Source organism: Ammospiza caudacuta, chromosome 2 (genome assembly GCF_027887145.1).
Source record: "Ammospiza caudacuta isolate bAmmCau1 chromosome 2, bAmmCau1.pri, whole genome shotgun sequence".
Taxonomy (NCBI): Eukaryota; Metazoa; Chordata; class Aves; order Passeriformes; family Passerellidae; genus Ammospiza; species Ammospiza caudacuta.
The window spans coordinates 86,294,790-86,312,196 of record NC_080594.1 but is presented as its reverse complement, the minus strand read 5'-3'; the positions used below and the strand labels follow the sequence as shown (position 1 = coordinate 86,312,196).

General features: G+C 39.7%; 1 protein-coding gene across 1 annotated transcript in view; it reads right to left on the bottom strand.

The window, feature by feature from the left end:
- DHRSX (dehydrogenase/reductase X-linked) overlaps window positions 1–17,407 on the bottom strand; it is a 161,522-nt gene that overhangs the window by 23,287 nt on the left and 120,828 nt on the right. The window contains exon 6 of the mRNA XM_058799907.1: window positions 6,342–6,549. Coding sequence (XP_058655890.1) covers window positions 6,342–6,549 — 208 coding nt within the window. The remainder of the gene's footprint in view (window positions 1–6,341; window positions 6,550–17,407) is intronic.

The following is a 17,407-nucleotide window of genomic DNA, read 5'->3' as shown; positions in this document are numbered from 1 at the left end:
CTCTTCTGCATATTTTTATTTTAATTCCAAACTGCTTCTCACTCATAAGCTAATTTGGAGGGTTTTCCAAGGGAAGCCAGTGCTCTTTCTCCTTAACTCTGTTTTCCAACTCATTCACATTGAAGACAGAAACTGCCTGCAACTCCTGTTCCTACCCTTGCTGAATGGGTCATTTCACTGAGGCTGGGGTTGCATTCTCTCTCTTTTGTTCTTTCTCTGAGAGACAGACTGAAGAGAAAGAGTAGTGGCTGCCAGTGGGTTCAAGTTTCCAAGTAGAGTTATACTCCATGATAATTTTAAGCACAGTGATTGACTTAGTACTTCTCTGATGCATGAGGAAGAATTACAGTAGTGTGATATTATAACCCATAATTTAAAAGATTGTGCTAATGTTCCAGTGGAAATTTCAAGATTCTCTAATTTCCCAATCTTTCAGGCTCTTTTTTGAGACCTTTACTTCAGAGACATCAAGGAGACTTTCTTTTAAACTGAGAGGAATCAGTCCAGAGTCCCTGATATGTGTTTGAGCCACAGGAAAATTATCCTCCTTTTTTGTGTTTTTTCCATTTTCATCAAGTCTGACTGGCAATAGATTACCACACAAAGGTATTAATCAAATACTTAGGAAAGTACTGCAAGGAATAGATTGATGGATGGAAAATGTCTTTCCTAACTAACTCTGTGGTTTCTGAATATGAAACCAGTTACAGATTACAGGATGATAGGTTCTGATGTGCTAACAGTGGTTAGGCTCATATATTTTCACAATTTCTTAACTGTTTACTTACTCTCACCCCAGTAAAGCAATGGAGGGACTATTTTTCCCACTCTTTTGGATACAAATTTAAATGCTTTCATATAAATAATCTTCCTGGGCTGTCAGGTTAAATCAGCAATCCTCTAACACACCAGAGTTAAGGATAAACCCTCTCTTACACAGTAAGACACACAGCTTCTGACATTTCAGTTGCGTACTGAAATGTCCAAAACAATTTCACACAGTGCAAGCATGGGTTTTCACATAGTGCACAGTGTGGTTCTAACCTGTTTTCCTTTAGATCATTTCCTGGGCTAAAAAGGGTGAATCCTGTAGGCGATATTAGACATAGAGACAGTTTTCCTGAACAATTTTGAGAGAGGGAAAACGATATTCCCATTTCACACTGTGAGAAGGGAAAAGAAAAAGAAAAGAAAGGATGCTTATTTTAATTAAACAACTAAAACTGCAGGACAGGATGTGAGATGTATCTCTGTGCACACTACCTCATTTTTTGCTTGCTCCATGCCTGTATTTCAGCCTGTTCCAACTGGCACCCTTCAAGAGGAAGCTTGGGTGTGGTTTGGGGATAAATCACAGCAGCAGCTGCTCCACATAAGTTATAAACAAGAACTTCAACATCCTTAACTCCCTGTGATGAACTGTGACATAATCCCACCCATTTTGTGCTGTCCTCTACAGCAATCTATACACTCCTTTGTGTCCCATACATTGGGGCAAGCAACACAAATCCTTCATTTGCCTGCCATCAAAACATCCTGTCACAACTCTCAGCGTGTCCCTTCAAATAAATATTTTAACCACTTAGAGCTAAGAAAATATGCAGAAAAATAATGATATCTTGGGATGTAGGGGGCCACAGGTTCAGTGGAGACGAGGGTGCAATGCTATTTATGTGTGCACTGAGGGCCAGCCTGCATTAGAGGGTCTGATCTGACTTGGAGCACCACACAGGGCTCTGTGTTCAGAGGGCTCTGTGCTCACAGTTACAATAAATAAAGCAGCCAAGCTCCATCCACATACCCCATAACAGGCAGGATCTGGACACTTAACCAAGTCCAGGAGATCATATACAAGAATAAAACCCAGATCATCAGGATTTGGGAATTAAACAGTGGATTATTTACTAGCCTTCTCAGGATGGTTCCCTCATCTTTCCCTCTAGAATCATTCTATGGCTGTACAAATAATAAAATACTTAATAGATAGAAAAAGATACCTATGGCTCTGAAAGCTTAAATCCCTGTACCAATGTGTAAAAATGGTATCTGCTGAAAGACCAGTGTTACTCGATTCAAGCAGACTGTTTTCTTCTCTATGTTTTTGACCAGAAAAACCTTTTGTAAAAATTAACTGCAAATTATACGTTTCTGCAAGTTTTCATTTTTGTGAGAAAGGCCCAGATTAGCTTTATGTGAGGACCACACACTCTCATGCACAGAAAATGTTGATGCTGATGAATTGCTGCTTTCAGCTGTGGGATTTAATTACTCTCATTCTCTTACAGCTGGTGTTATTGTGCGGTGATGTGTTTGTCTTCTGACACCTGGGGGGTAGGATGAAATAAATTTACTATATTCACAGTGCCAAAGGGACAGTTTGAATAAGAAATGCTGCAATAAGACCTGCATGACTATGTCCTCTGGCATGAATGATGAATCCAGGTCCTTTAGATCTTGTTTTCTAGACTTGCTTACTGACTGGAAGCATTTTTTAAAAAATGTTATAGGAAAATCGCACTAATGTTAAGCCTATTTTGACAAGGTGAAGGGAAAGAATTAGTTTATACTGACTGATATCTATCTAGCACATGTTCCTGAAGCCTTTCCCTTCATTTTTAAAGGCTGGCAGGGTCACTAATCCTACTCATTTTCAGTTTGTCAGTCAATAATCACTTATCTGGCACTATGTCTTTGGAAATGACAGCTGAGACAGGATCTGATGCAAAGCCTTCCTTCCACAATGCCTCCCTAAATACCAATCTGAGCTGGCTGAAAGGACCAAATACTCTATATCTGGTAATGACATGTTCACCAAGCTTGTCATAAACAAGGTTTTGGGAATTTTACAACACTGCTATCCGTCAAATGTCTCTAGTTTGATGCCACAATGAAGTTATACGAAGCAGAACAGTCCCTGTTATCGGACATTAATGAGAGTCAACTTTTTTGGTTTGCTCTAGGCATTTTAATTGTATCACAAGCAGAGACCATCTGGTTTAAGAATGAATATTCAGGATCTGCTGCAGATGCAGAAATACTTGGGAAGGAAATGGTACTTCCTGGTTTCCAGCCTGCACGGTACCCAATGCTAAAGCTGGTGTGTTGCACACTTAGCTAAACTGCAGTTTGATGCTCAATGAATGACTTTTCAAGTTATTACTATCTCATTAATTAGTTAGTGTTTATTAGTTAGTGTTTATTAGTTTGGACTTTATCTCTTCAAAAAGAAGATGAATTTATGTTAAAAATTACTAAAGGATGACATACTTCATTGCATTCTACAGAAGACTCTGTCAGCTCATCAGGCTCTACTTACCAAAAAATCATAGGGATAGAAATATATTTTTTTGAGTAATAGACATAATTTGTCTCTTGTGTGACAGGTCCAGTCCATGTGTATGAAAAATACAGAGAAAACATTTGAAAAGTGTAAATTTAGAGTACCACAGCAGACAATAACTTTTCTGAGAAAGAATTGAGCTGAGAAAGAATGAAAATGTTACTTGTAAAGGGCAGCACCAATTTCACAAACTTTATGACTGTCACCAGAACCTTTAGTTTGTTCTATATCTTATTTCTACAGCAATGCCTTTCACTGTAACCTGTGGGGACAAAAAAAACCACCAAACTGATTTGGCCAAGACTTTTCTGAGCCATATATAAAGTCTAGAAGATCATGCTTTGCAATTTTAAGAAAACCAAGCTGCTAATACTTTGAGTAACTTATGCATATGTATCATGGCCTATTTACAAGACTGCAAGTCTATTCATTTAAGTACCTAAATATCTTGAGGCAGCTCCAAGGCGGATGTTGAGCTGACAGCCTTGTCTGCCACACTTTTGAGCTGCCTCCAACATGAGCAGCCCAGGGAAGGTGGGGGCCAGGCTGCAATCCCTAAGAGGTATTTGACTTGAACATGACTGGCACCAGCGCTGGCAGAAATGCATTGAAAAGTGGTGGGGGCTCTGGCAGTTTGTTGGGAATTAAATCAAACAAGATGCTGACTCTCTCCTGAGGGAATGCGATGTGATGTATTTCCTCACTGCAGCTCTCTCGGCTGGGCTGGCTCTCAAGAGTGCCATGTTGAAGTGAGTGAAGCAATTTCCAGCACACATTTAGAACCCACTCTGGAAAACTTCAGGGTGACAATAGTTAGTTAAGTCAATATGATGAAAGAGCTACCACCTCATTTTCACTGCATTACTTCTATAATCCTAGAAGGAAGATTCATATAAGTGCTCAGGAACAAAATTCCAGGGGAGAATAAAATCCATACTACCAACAATCAGCTAATATTACCAGAAAACTGAATTTTCTGGTATTTTCTTTCTTACTTTTCTTGGGGAAAATTTACCCTAATGCACGAGACCAACACAAGTCTCACTCAGGCTTGAATGTTGAATACTACAGCCCTCAGTAGAGCACTGTTAAAATTGCCAGGCAGGCTTTCAATGTGAGCTTGCTGTGGAGCTAAACATCTCCTTGTGATGCCAATCAGGGTGCTCCTCTGGGCTGAAGTGCTCCCAAACACACAGATATATCCTAAGCAATAAGCAAAGAGTAGATCTTGGAGCTCAGAGGTCCAAGGGAGGATGGGAAAAGAGAAAATAAAAATTTCCCTCTCCTCTGGGTTTTGGGAAAAACACATTGAGTGTTAGACAAAAATGTGAAAATCTCAACCTCAATAACTGAAGCATTCAGATATCCAGAGTTGAGGTTATTCTGGCTCAGAAAGCAATTGATACATTTGCTTTCCAGGCAGTAAGGGCATTGCTCTTCCATACAGATCAGTATGTCTGTCTGTCACCTATTTCAAGGCAGAACTTCTTTTGAGCAGTATCACATCCAAAGAAGAAAGAAATGATCAGGAACTGTCAGTGGCAAGGCTGTTAGAGTTGTAAGCATGGGAATCCCTCTTGTGATAAATCATTTTAAATGTTCAATAACATCCAATTCAATGTCTAAACATCACCAGTATAATACAAAAGTGTCTCCTGGGCACGTCAATAAAACTGGGAGGGATTGAGAACTGCAAAAAACAAGAGACTTGAAACTCACTCTCAGATGCAAGAATTTTTTCTCTCCAGAAGAAATTCTAAGCACAACCTAAAAATCTACATGAAACTTTTATATTAGGAAGGTGAAGTGAGTCCAATGAAAAAACACTGCCACTCAAGACTGATATTTAAAATGGCAATCACAAGAGGGAAAACAGGTTTAATGGACATGGTTTGGCAAAGCTGCAGTCTGCTTCTTTAAGAATGCATTACAGATTATGAGCATTCTTATTACAATTTTATTGCAATATTCAAGGTGCATTCACAAGAATCTATGTTTTTTTAAATATGGGTTTATTTGTTTGCATCTTATTTTACAGTCACTCTTCCAGCCTCCAGTTCATTTCTAAAATGAAAGCAACTGATATTTCCATATCAAAGTTTAAAATTAATTTGCTTTGTGGGACATGCTCCTTGATGTAAAATACTTCATTTTAATTAGGACATTTAATTTTCTCTAATGGAATCAGGTTCCATTTACTTAATCCAAAACTACTTTCTGAAAGAGCTATAAGCAGTACATTCTCTCAGCACAAGCCCTTCAAAGGCCTGTGTGCATGAGGAGATTTCACCTACACAGCTAAACTGATTTCAGTTTAATCTACTTACACCCCTACAAAACATTGCCCATAACTGTGTCTGCCCCACTTCTGGATCCATTTTATTAAACAACTTTTTGTTTCCTAGTGCAGATCAGGATTGGATAATAAAAAATCAAGTACCATTACAAGTATGTGTTAGAGTGAAAAAGCTAATTAAAAATTGTCCCACCTCACTGAGCACAAGTGTCTGGACCTCACATCCTGGAGCACAGCCACCTCCCACTGCCACTTTTGTACAGCTTTCTTCTTCCCTTTGCCCTCCTCTCTGTAACGTGTTGTGTACATGTAGACCATGCCAGATCATGTCTGCTTCTCTTTAAGAGAATGAACAAGTCATTTCTGAGGAACACTTTGCATATTCTGGCTCCATGTAAGGGTGATGTCCTGCCCCCGTTCCAGCCCAGAAGCACGTGGATAGATCAGAGCAGAGATTACCAGTGCACAGGCAAGGACTGTGAAAGGCATTCCCTTTCCCTACTGTGGCAGCTTGCTTCCTCCATTTAAAAAAAATGTTTGTTTGCTGGAAAGCCTGTCCTTATTGATTTTGTACATCTCATCAGCACAGAGAAATGAAATAAATACCTTACACTATTATAAACTCTGAAACACTTTCAGCTCCAGGCCGACTGCAGATTTCACAATGCAGGAGCACAGCAACAAAATTATTTTAAAACGGAATACCTTGAAAAATAGCCAGGCTGTCATCCATTTGACCACTTTAACAACCCAAAAGACATGCTGGTAGAGCTCAGTATTCACTACTCCAGGGTCTACTACATTAGCAGTCACATGGCTTCCATTTGCAGTCAGAAGATGCTGTAGTCGATAGGTAAATAACACGAGGGCAAGTTTGCTTTGGGCATAGGCTCCATGGGGTGAATACGAACATCTGTACACAGGAGAGAAACACAGAGGGAGATGCATGTAAAAATAACCAGAAGGAGAAAAGAATTGCACAAACATCAAATGTACCACATTTTGCAATATCCAGATATACACTGAGTCGTCAGAAGAAAGAGCTTATCACTGGCAGGCGTGTTGTTTACTCAAGTTCTGGTGATTATTCCATCAGACACAAGTCTTATTTATAGCAGGGAAAAATACTAAAATAAAATTACACAATACCTGCCAGAATCTCTCTGTCAAACTCTTTAAACCAGAAATGCTGAGGCATAAATCTCTAGGCTATCATCACCTGGAGGCCCTTAAACTTCTCTCCCCTCTTTCACTCTGCTCTTTCCAAACATACACACCCCATTCCCTGTTAAATCCATGACTGATCATACTACTTCTTGTTGCTATTATTATTTTTACTTCATCAGAACCTACTAGTTGAAGGCTCCTGTGTTGGGAGCAGTACAGATGAGTGAGGCACTCATTGCAGCTGCCCTGGTCACACACCAGATTGTGCACAGCTAAGAGATGGATAGAAAGATAGAGCAAGGAGAGCAGCTGCAAGTGTAACCATAGTTTACAGGCCTTATATAGCTTTGAAGCAGAGATGGCTGACAGGGTCTGTGCCAAAGAGGTATGACAAAGGCACACAAATTCCAGGAGTTACAGTAAAACATTACCTGTTGAGACTCCTGTGCATCTCTCTCATCTGGATGTCAAATGTGCCTTTCTTTCAAGTCAAGCTCTCTAGGAACTGCTGAGCTGAGTTTCATTGCATGCACGCAATGAAAGTACTATTTTTTTCTTTTTTTTTTTTTAATAAGCAAGCTATTTTCAGGCAAATTAGCAGGCATGTCACTTAAAATGCTCTTCCTGACTGAGACCTCAGCACCACTTCCACAAATTTCTATGCCATAACAATTTACTCCTGTAATTACCCCAGCCTCTCATCTAACCTTTTTTGTGCTAAGCAGAACCAAAGGGAAATGGTGGCATTACAGACAGCTCAGAGGCAAAGCAGGCAGGAGCCTAAAGCACCAGGCTCCTGGGAGCAGTGGAACCACTCCAGCCCATCTGCTTTGGCTCTGCTAAAGCCTGGGGAAGTGGTGCTGCAGCTGTTCCCCATGTGGAATCAGGGGTTAGGTCCATGCAGCAGCAGAACCTTAACCTGTTGGTGAAAGGTGAGAGGCACCCACCCAGGAACAGAACTCTCTTTCCTCATTCCTTCCTTTCCCCCAGATGTTGTCCTATCTCTGTGGTGGCCACAGCTACAGCTCCATCCTCTACACCTTCACCCTAAATGCAAGAAATGTCCACACTAGGGATGCCCTTACTCTGCAGGAAAGCCTGCCTGTGATTTCTGTGGCCGTTACTACCTGCAAGATTTTTTTTTATTTTGAATGAATAGCAAACATATGAATTCATTTTGTTATCTTATTCTTGTTGAAGATCATATTTATAATATCCTGTGCACTTCATCACAGAAAGCCCTGGGTGTTAAGAATCAGGCTGACTCTCTACAGAGGTATAAGGCTACTGAAGCAATTTTACTGTCCATGTTATCTGCAAGAACTCAGAAACTTGGAGACACCACAGTAAATAATACAGCTTAGCCACAGGAAGGAAAAGACAACAACAGACAACAACACTGAGCGTCCAGTGCATATCTTTTTTTTTTTCCTGTCTTTTTTTATGTACAAGCAAATCACAAGCAGTCTACAAAACCATGGTATGAATTGAGGACCAAAAAGGACAGCTGATCACAGGTGGCCCTTGCACCAACCAGCTGCCTCAGCTGTACCGTGCTGCATAACATATCTTCATTATCATAAGGATTTCACCTGCACCTTTGGGCAAAATGGGCTATTTAAAGAGTAAAGAACAATCACTGCATGAATATGAAAGTGACTTGGTATTAGTCAGGAAATTGCAGTTACATTTTAAATTCAGTAACGTCCATGCTCTGATCTGAGACGCTCAAAATGTCACCTTATGCTTCATGCATATTCCAACCCCTTTAACTTGAAGGACCAGATCCTCAGCTGCTACAAGCTTCTCCTGTGCACAGCCACGTGGGGCAGAGCTCACACTACCCATGGGAAGCAGCCTTCATCCCGAGCCGCCTCCGGCAGCCAGCTGGCAGCTGCCCCTGGCACTGCTCCACCAGCGCCACCATTCCCCACTGAACGCAAGCTGGGGCACGGGACGGGCTCCCGAGCTGAACCAGAGCCATTGTGTCTGGCAAGGGGCTCACAGGGAAGCAGAGCTGGGGACTACTCTGATGTGTTCTGCCTGGGTCTATTTGGGCCTTTGGTAATCTTCAGATGCCAGGCAGGAGGATGCTGAATGCTCCCCATGACTCCCCATTCCCACATTTTCTGTGAGTGCTGTTTTGACTTACCTTGTGGCAATGAAGCATGAACTACAAGGGCTGGATCCTCCAAAGAGTTATATTTTGCATAGGTATGTATGTCAGAGAAACATGAGTGCTGAGAAGATATAAAAGCTACCCAATCAATGAGGAAGCCTTTTATATCACAGTGCAGAGATGCAAATGATCTGCAAGGCAGCCAGGAATCAGACTTCAATAAAATAATATAGATATGAAGAATATAAAATTAGATACACAGAGCAAAAACTTTTGGCAGAGGCCCTGCAACGATTAGCTTTTCTCTTCCCAATTTCTGTGTGTTTTTTGCTTTCCAGGAATCTAACACCAATGGACTGCATAAGACAGAGGAATAACACAACACAGAACTGCTGAGGATTTCTGTTGAACAACTGTTTTTTGTCAGACCCCATTTTATTAGAATCACATTGTTTAAATGCCACATTGAAAAAATAAATCAACACTAGTTATTTGACTTCATTACATCCAGTGTTGACTTCATGTATCAGAAAAATAGGCACCTGAACTTACACCACAATTCTGTCTCCTAAGTACACACCTGTAGAATCACAGAAGGCTTTGGGTTGGAGGTTTAAAGATCACCTAATTCCTCTAACCTACCATAGAAGAGACATCTTTCCACTTGACAAGATCTCTCAAAGTCCCGTCCAGCCTGGCTTTGAATGGATGGGGCATCCACACTGTCTCTGGACAACCTATTTCTGTGCCTCACCATCCCCATCATAAAAATTTCTTTCTTTTGTCCAGTCTAAATCTACCCTGTTTTAGTTTAAAACCATAAAATGTATTGCTCTTGCACATGGAATTATCTGGCTTTAAAGCCTATGCATCTAAATCTAGCCTCTCCTGGCACTTTATGCTCTGTATTTACAATGAATAAAAATATAATTGCATACTAAGTAAAATAATATTGATGTAATGAATTTCCATATTTTCTGAAGGTTCACAAGTGCACAACTCACTAAATGAAAAGTACAAAAGGAGTTAAGGCAGGCAGAATTTAATTTGCTGCTTTGAAATTTCTCCAAGAGAGCAGCAATATACAAAACCTTATTCTTTCTTTAAAAATAATCTTTTATGGATTTTATACGGATGAATAAAGGGTCAAGTTAAAGCAGGTTCTGCATTTTGTATCCAAATACTCTTTTAGCAAAATTCTTACTTCTGGCTTAAGATTTTTGCAATATAAGCTACAGGTTTGACTTACTACTGTAAAAATTCAGGAGGAGAAAAGGAAGGGATTGTTTTGATTTTTTGCAAGAAGAAAATAAGTAGGTATTCCATTCTAGAGTGAGTGCCTTGAGGTTTGCTGATTTTTTTTTTTCTTCTTTTTTTTTATTTTTTTCTTTTTTTCCACCAGAAGCTGATTAGCTGATTTTTGCTACTTATCTCTATGGTGCTGTCTCCAGAAGCAGTCTCCCTATGGAATGTATTTTCAAAAAGTAATGAGAAGCCAAATTTCAAACTGGAGCCTGCAGTGGCTAATTAGGTGTTTAAATATGGACTCAGCTGCTATCCCAGTTTGAAAACTGAAATAATGTTTAGCACATCTCTTGGCAGTCTTACTTGTTTCTCCTCAGGCTGGCTTCAGTTTTCTACAGAGGTCTCCCGCTTAAATCAGATGATCCCATGTTTAGTAAAGAGCATTAAGTGAGGTCAGGGGGAAGCTGTGGTGCCCAGCAGAGATCACTCCCTTCACCCTCCTGTGCACGGGGCTCTCTCGCTGCTCTCAGCTTTGCCACCCTCACTGAGGGCTCCTTTCGCGTTGTGCACACACCTAACAGACATCATGGGCTCACGGACAGCACCCTGTGCCCCACCACAGCTTTCAGCAAAAGGCTCAGAGGACCTGTGACCATCCTGGCTGGCACACAGATCAGTTCAACCCAGCCAGTGCTAGCCCTGAAGGTTTCCTGATGTGAACCTTTCACAATTGTCTTGCACATCATTCTCCTCTCACCCATCAGCGCTCCCCAGTTCCCTGGGTGTTAATTTACCTGCAGGGCAGAGTGCACCAGGATCAAACTGCAGAGAGCCCAGCTGCTATGTGCTCCATTAAAAGACAAGTGATGCAAAACGTGGCTGCCATGCTGGGCTTTTTAATGAAAGGCCACACAAAATTTCAATATGTGCCTTAGGATGAATCAGGAAATTAGGCAAAACATAGGCTGTATTAAAATGACTAAAGCTTCCTAATGATTTATGTATTAATCTTGCAATACATCATCACCATTGCTTAGTCAAGACTATAAAAGTCTATTATTAAACACTCATGAAGCTTTCACAGTCTTAGATTTTCTTTCTTCAGGGAATGCAGCACAAGATTTTTCAAGTTTTAATAGATTTTGCAGCTTATTTTGAAGCAGCCAGAGAAAATATTGGAAAATAAACATATCTTTACTGTTATATTAAACAGTTTCTTTATCTTCTCTTATGAAAAAGCTTGAATCCTAAGTATTGTTTATTAGATTAAAGCAGGCTTCCTGGCAGTACTACATATACTTATCCTGTGAACACATTTTCTGAGTCTCATTAATTGTGATTTTTCTCTCAATAAAAACCAACCAACCAATAAACAAAAAACACACACACAACAAAAAAAAAAAACCCACAAAAAAAACCCCAAAAACCCACCAAACAGAAATCTCAAATCTAAGGTATTAACTTATCTACTCTTGAGATGTTGCTGCAGTTATGTTTTGCTCAGCAGCTGTCCTGTTACCAACGACTACTATTAGGCTATTGCACAGTCACTCATCTCATGTACATGACTGGACACTTTGTGTGACCCTGAGCAACTCCTCGTGTACTTCTTCATGTACATTTCTTCAATGTATGTGATGTATAACCTTAAAAAATCAATTTTGACAGTATACACACAACAGTTAAGATGGCTGAAGCAGAAAGCTTGAGTGAATAAGGAATGCAGTGTTAGGGACTCCCGAAGAGCCCTCACAACCCTGTGATGAACTTGTTCAAAAGGAAGGCCACCAGAACAATACATGAAATTAGTGGTTCTACATGAGGTAAAAAGCAAATCCTTCATGTCCTAATTTGTGGCATGGGGGTTACTTAAGTGGTCAAAGGCCAGTGGCAGACCAATCCATCTTGCCTTTCATTCCTCTTCCTGCAGTGAGCTCTTCAGTTCCACATGTTGCTCACACACAACTCTGGACAAAGCCAGGCTTTGGCTGGCATCTTTCAACTGTAGGAAAATAACATTTTTCTTCCTAAAATTAGAATATAAGCATAAAAGCCCAGAGCTGGGAAATGCTCTCTGTCTCTCTCTAACAGGTAAAATGCTGGTGATGGTCTCAATAACTGATATTTCAGCAGATCAGTGACTCCTGCCTTGTGCTTAATCCTCAATGCAGTAGAAGCCACAAGCTGGAAGCTGGGTGGTGTTTTGGTTTTTGTTTCTTTTTAAAAGCCATGCTTCCCAGCTTCAGCACTTCACTGTATAAATACATAGCTTTCAGTGACTAGCCCCTTCTAATAGCCTTTAGGAAATGCAGAGGGAACAAAAATTAACGTACTGTCTTTGAGGACTACATTTAGTAAAGAAATGTAGAATGTCTCTATTTTAAAATCATTTACGAAAGGCAAAATAAGCCAGAGCTTATCATCCAGGTTGTTACTGTCATCCAGATGGAATCAGAGCATCATTTTTCATTTGGCTGATCCCTACTCCTAATGGCAGGAGGTGAGATGCTGAGAGCTATTCTGATCTGCTGAGACTGGCTGTGTGCAGCTCAGTAGCTGTGCGCTCAGCATAGCTCTCAAATGCATATAACATGAACTCAAAGGCTGGTCTTCTCAAACTGTCACCAGAATCAGTACCTTTAAAAAGTCAAATTTTTCTGTTTGTGTACAGTTGATGTTAACTTCAGATGTTTTGGATTATTTTCAATATCAATGTCAAATTCAAGGTATAATTACTGTAACTATTCTTCTAGGAAATATATGACTTTATTTAGAATTATATAAATTGCCACTTTCTACAGTCAGTGCATTTGATGCAGTGTTAAGTATGTGCTAACAGCTGAAGAATCATTTGATCATAATAGTATCCCTTTATTCAATTAAAAATCTCCATTAAACAAATTAATAAGTAAATATATAAAAGGAAGAAAGGGTTTGCATTGCTTTACCTAAGAAAAAGATCACAGCTTCAAGACCTGCATTCTGGGTCTTCATGACCCTTTTGAGGGATGGGGAAACAACAAGGACACCTCTCTTTTCATACTATCTCTTGCGTAACCTGGATCTCAGGTTATTGAAGATTGTCACACATCTTGTAAGATTATCTACAGGATTATAAATCCTATAGAGGTACTCTCCACCCACTTGTGGAGAGCTTCCTACCTCTTCTGCAATACACCTTTTGAGTTGAAGAAAGTAATGGGGGATTTTAAGGTTTCTTTGCTTCCACCAGAATGAACATAGGACCACAAAATCCCCAGCAAAAACTTGAACAATCCAAGATATTCTTAAAAAGCATCTTGAAACTGGTGTAGACTTTTGTAGATGAGTCGCAAGTTCTGAGCTTCTCATTCTGGGACTCAAAAGGAACTGTAGGGTCTGAATAAGCACAATGAGGTGCTGCCATTTCAGATCCAGCACAGTGTACCTACTGTGGTTGGCAGATTTACAGTAAAATATGTTGGTGTATTTGCAAAGATAATTTAAGGTTTAATTGTGGTGGGCTCAACCCACTGCACAGCCTTGGATTTAAGGAGGGGCTGAATGTGCTCTGCAAGAGCAAAAATTAACCATGCTGAAGGACTGGTCTGTCTTACCAGAGGAAATGTGCCTGCAAAATCAGTTTCCCTTTGAGATATCTATAACTACTGTGCAGAAAATGCTATGCCATAAATCTTTGTTTACAGAAGTAACAAAAAACTAGCAAGTCTGTCACAACATACTTTTGAAAATCAGTTTCTGCTTGTTGAAACAATTTAACAACTTCTGCTTTTTAGAAGTTTTCTTATGTAGTGAGAATAGGAACATCACAGCTTCAATCTGAGTGATAAAAGTGACTAACTCTCAGTATATGAGTTAAGACAAGGAACAAACTCATAAAAAAGCTATTTGTTAAAAGCCATCACAAAAAGCCTTCTCCTCAGTTGTAAGATCTTCCTGGGTTAAAGAAGAGATACACCTGAATGCCAGCAGGTACCAGAGGAATTAAAATGTGGAAGTATTCTGCATCCACAAAATGACTCACAGTCCAGACACAGCATAAAAGGCTTTTGCTCTTGTGAGACTGCACATCAACAGCATCACTCATCCACTGTCACAAATCAGGTGGGATTTAAATAAGCTTTAAATATGAAAGGGGCCTGTGAAGGGGGAGGGTCTTATCTGAGGAACATAAAAATGCCAACTTGAGCAAAACACAAAAACCAAGAAAGGAGTAAGATACAAAGCAGTCTTCAGCCAGCATTGCAAAGTGGTTATTTCTAAGCACTGTAAAGGACAGTGTCAGCAACCACTTTCTGCACCACTTGGCCTTAGAGCTGAGTTTTGGGGTTCACTTTATAAATTTCACAACACTGTGTGACCCTGGAATACTGTAAACAGGGATCTGTAATAGAAAACCAAGCATTTCATAAGAAGGGGCATGGCATGGCCTGGGACCAGAATGCTTAAGACCTCTTACTCTTGCAGACATGCCAGAACCTAGTGAAATCTGGCAGGTTTAGCTTTCCAGGAAATGACAAGAAGCTTCATGTCCTGAAAAACCCACACAGTCACAGAGCTGCCCTGCCCAAGCCCTCGCTGAAAAAAGAATGTAAAGAAACTGCTGCTTTGACAGATTGATTGATTGATTGATTTTTTTGTGGCAATTCAGGCACTGTACATGCCCACTGCTCCTTTAACATCACTGTTAAAAGTTCTTGAGCTTCTCCTAAAGTTTCTGTGAGCCACAGTGCTCCTCAGTCTCTGTCCCTCTTGAGAAGCTGAGATTTTGCTGTGTACAGCCCCTCTCCACCTCTCATGAAAAGAAAGACTGGGCTACCACAGCACCCAACACAGAATGAGAGCAGAAGAAATGCAGCAACAAAGCTACAACTGTATCAGACATTCTGGCAGTATTAAAATTCCTGGGGGCTAGAATATTTTATGTTTACAGAGGTTCATTTTACTTAGAAAGTAGAGTTTTCACAACACATTTTTTATCAAGAGCTTGATTTAATCAAAAGACCAATTTTTCTCCACAGGTGTGGGTTTCAACTGCTTGGTCTGCTTTTGAACAAATCAAGTTCTCCTTCTCTAAACAAAGAGGTTTAGGATGAGGACTAGAGAAAAGGTTAAGAGTTAAATCACAGAGGCAGAAACCTGCCTTCAGCTCCCTGCACAATACCTCCTAATCCTTAATGCTTGTAGCAAGACATGGCTATGAAGAACCAGGAACAAAGCAGGGCTGAACCTGGAGGGGGTTTCTGGAAGGTGAGCTGGTCATTTTGACCATTTCTCTTAAGACATTATTCCAGGGATTTACAGGCATGTGTGCCAGCCTTCCTGCTGCTAAGCAGCCCAAAGGGCAACTCCACTGACGAGATACAGGGAGGATGGTGGTAGCTAAGGCAATTGAGAGAAATGCTAAAAACATTGGAATAATCATCCAAGACCAGAACTCCAAACTTATAAGGTTCATTCAGCCTTCATGAGTCTTTTTGCTGGCAGAAAGGTGTTAAACTAATCCTCCCCTCTCAAGGGCAACAAGCTCTCTCTCTGCTCCCAGTTCTCCAATACCTTTTGCCCTGTCTATCACATGAATGCAATACATTAACTTTAAATTACCATAGAGCCATCTTGCCTCTCTGGAAAACAGCACATCTGTGACAGTCACTGTCCTGAGTGCCACACAGAGCTGGCTTCTCCCACCCAAGCCATGGTGCAGGGACAGGCTGGGCAGCAGGAGCACCCATATCTCACATACTTCCCAGCATGCTGCTGTTTTGAACCAGTTCAGAAACACCATGTCCTATTAAACCAGTAACCATTATTAACAATCCTTTGTGAAGAACTATAACTTTTAGACAAAAAGGAATTTAACATTGTGACAACAAAGTAGCTACACTTAATATCCCCAAACACATCTAAGTCTGACATTACCTTTGTGGTATCAGTGTTACACTCTGTTATTTGATTCAGAAGTCCATCAACCCTAAAAGCATTTTGATTAGACAGAATGAAAATACATTGATGAATGTAAAATGAAAGCTTTCTGAAGTTGGCATCCTGACTTAAATATTTCTTTGTCATTGGTTGCAGGAACAGATAAGAATAGATAAAACACTTGATGCATTTGAGCTGGAATGTTGTCTTTTGAATTGATGAATTGGTCTGCTGATACAGTAGCCCATTTATTTTTTAAATTAACTTATAGAATTTGAGATCTGTGCCTTCCCCAGAACACTCATTTTCCAGGCCAGTCAATTTTTGCAATTAATGCTAATTGCTGCAAACACAAGGGATCATTTTGCAAAGCAGCAAATCCTTTTGCATTTATACAGAAAGTATTTGGCAAAGAAGGACTTATGTGCATGGAGTAAGCATTTAAATACTTATCATCTAACTCTATACAGGAAAACTAGATAACCCACTGCAGGAAGGACATGTCTAAATGCATGAAGCACTGTACTGCAGTTGGCATTTGCTCCTGTGAAGGCAATATGATTTATCTTGCAAATAGAACCAGAATTTGCAACTGAAGACATCATGCAGAAGCTGCTTAAACAGCTGAACTGTAACAGAACCATATATTCCTTGAGTTAAATAAAACCTATGATAATATGTGTCTATCTAATGATCTAGAACAATCTTTTATGATCACTATTTCTGTATTTTTTCCCAGCATTTTATTGAACAACAGTCCAGTGACATAGCTCTTTATATGTTATTATGAAATTGGATTTACGAAAAAGGGGTAATAATGAAAATCTCTCCTACTTCCTTTTACAAATTTTCCTTATATAAAAGAATATAAATATACCCAACAGTGCTATGCTACTACTATGCTACAACAGCTTCATGTTTGTTTTTGCTTGAATTTAAAATGTATAATTCCAGTTCTTCCAATCAGAGAGAATTAAGAAACTTTAAGTGACAGATCAATGATGAAAAGCCACTGAAGGAACTAATTGGGTGTTTAAAAGAGAGAAGCCTTTAATCAGAAAAAAAAAGTTGACTCATCAAATCATTCTTAGTAAAAAACCAATCTATTTTACACAAATGTCCAGCTTAAAAAAAAAAAAAGAGCGAAAAAAAAAAAGTAATTTGAAACTGATGGAGATACCTGAAAAGGACAGTTTAGAAATTAAAGGTCGGGAATTTCAGTTTTATCGTCATACTTCAAAATCTGAATACCAAAGTACTCATAGGGATAATTACAAATAATTTTTAAAAATTATTTTAGAACACTGAAATCAAATGT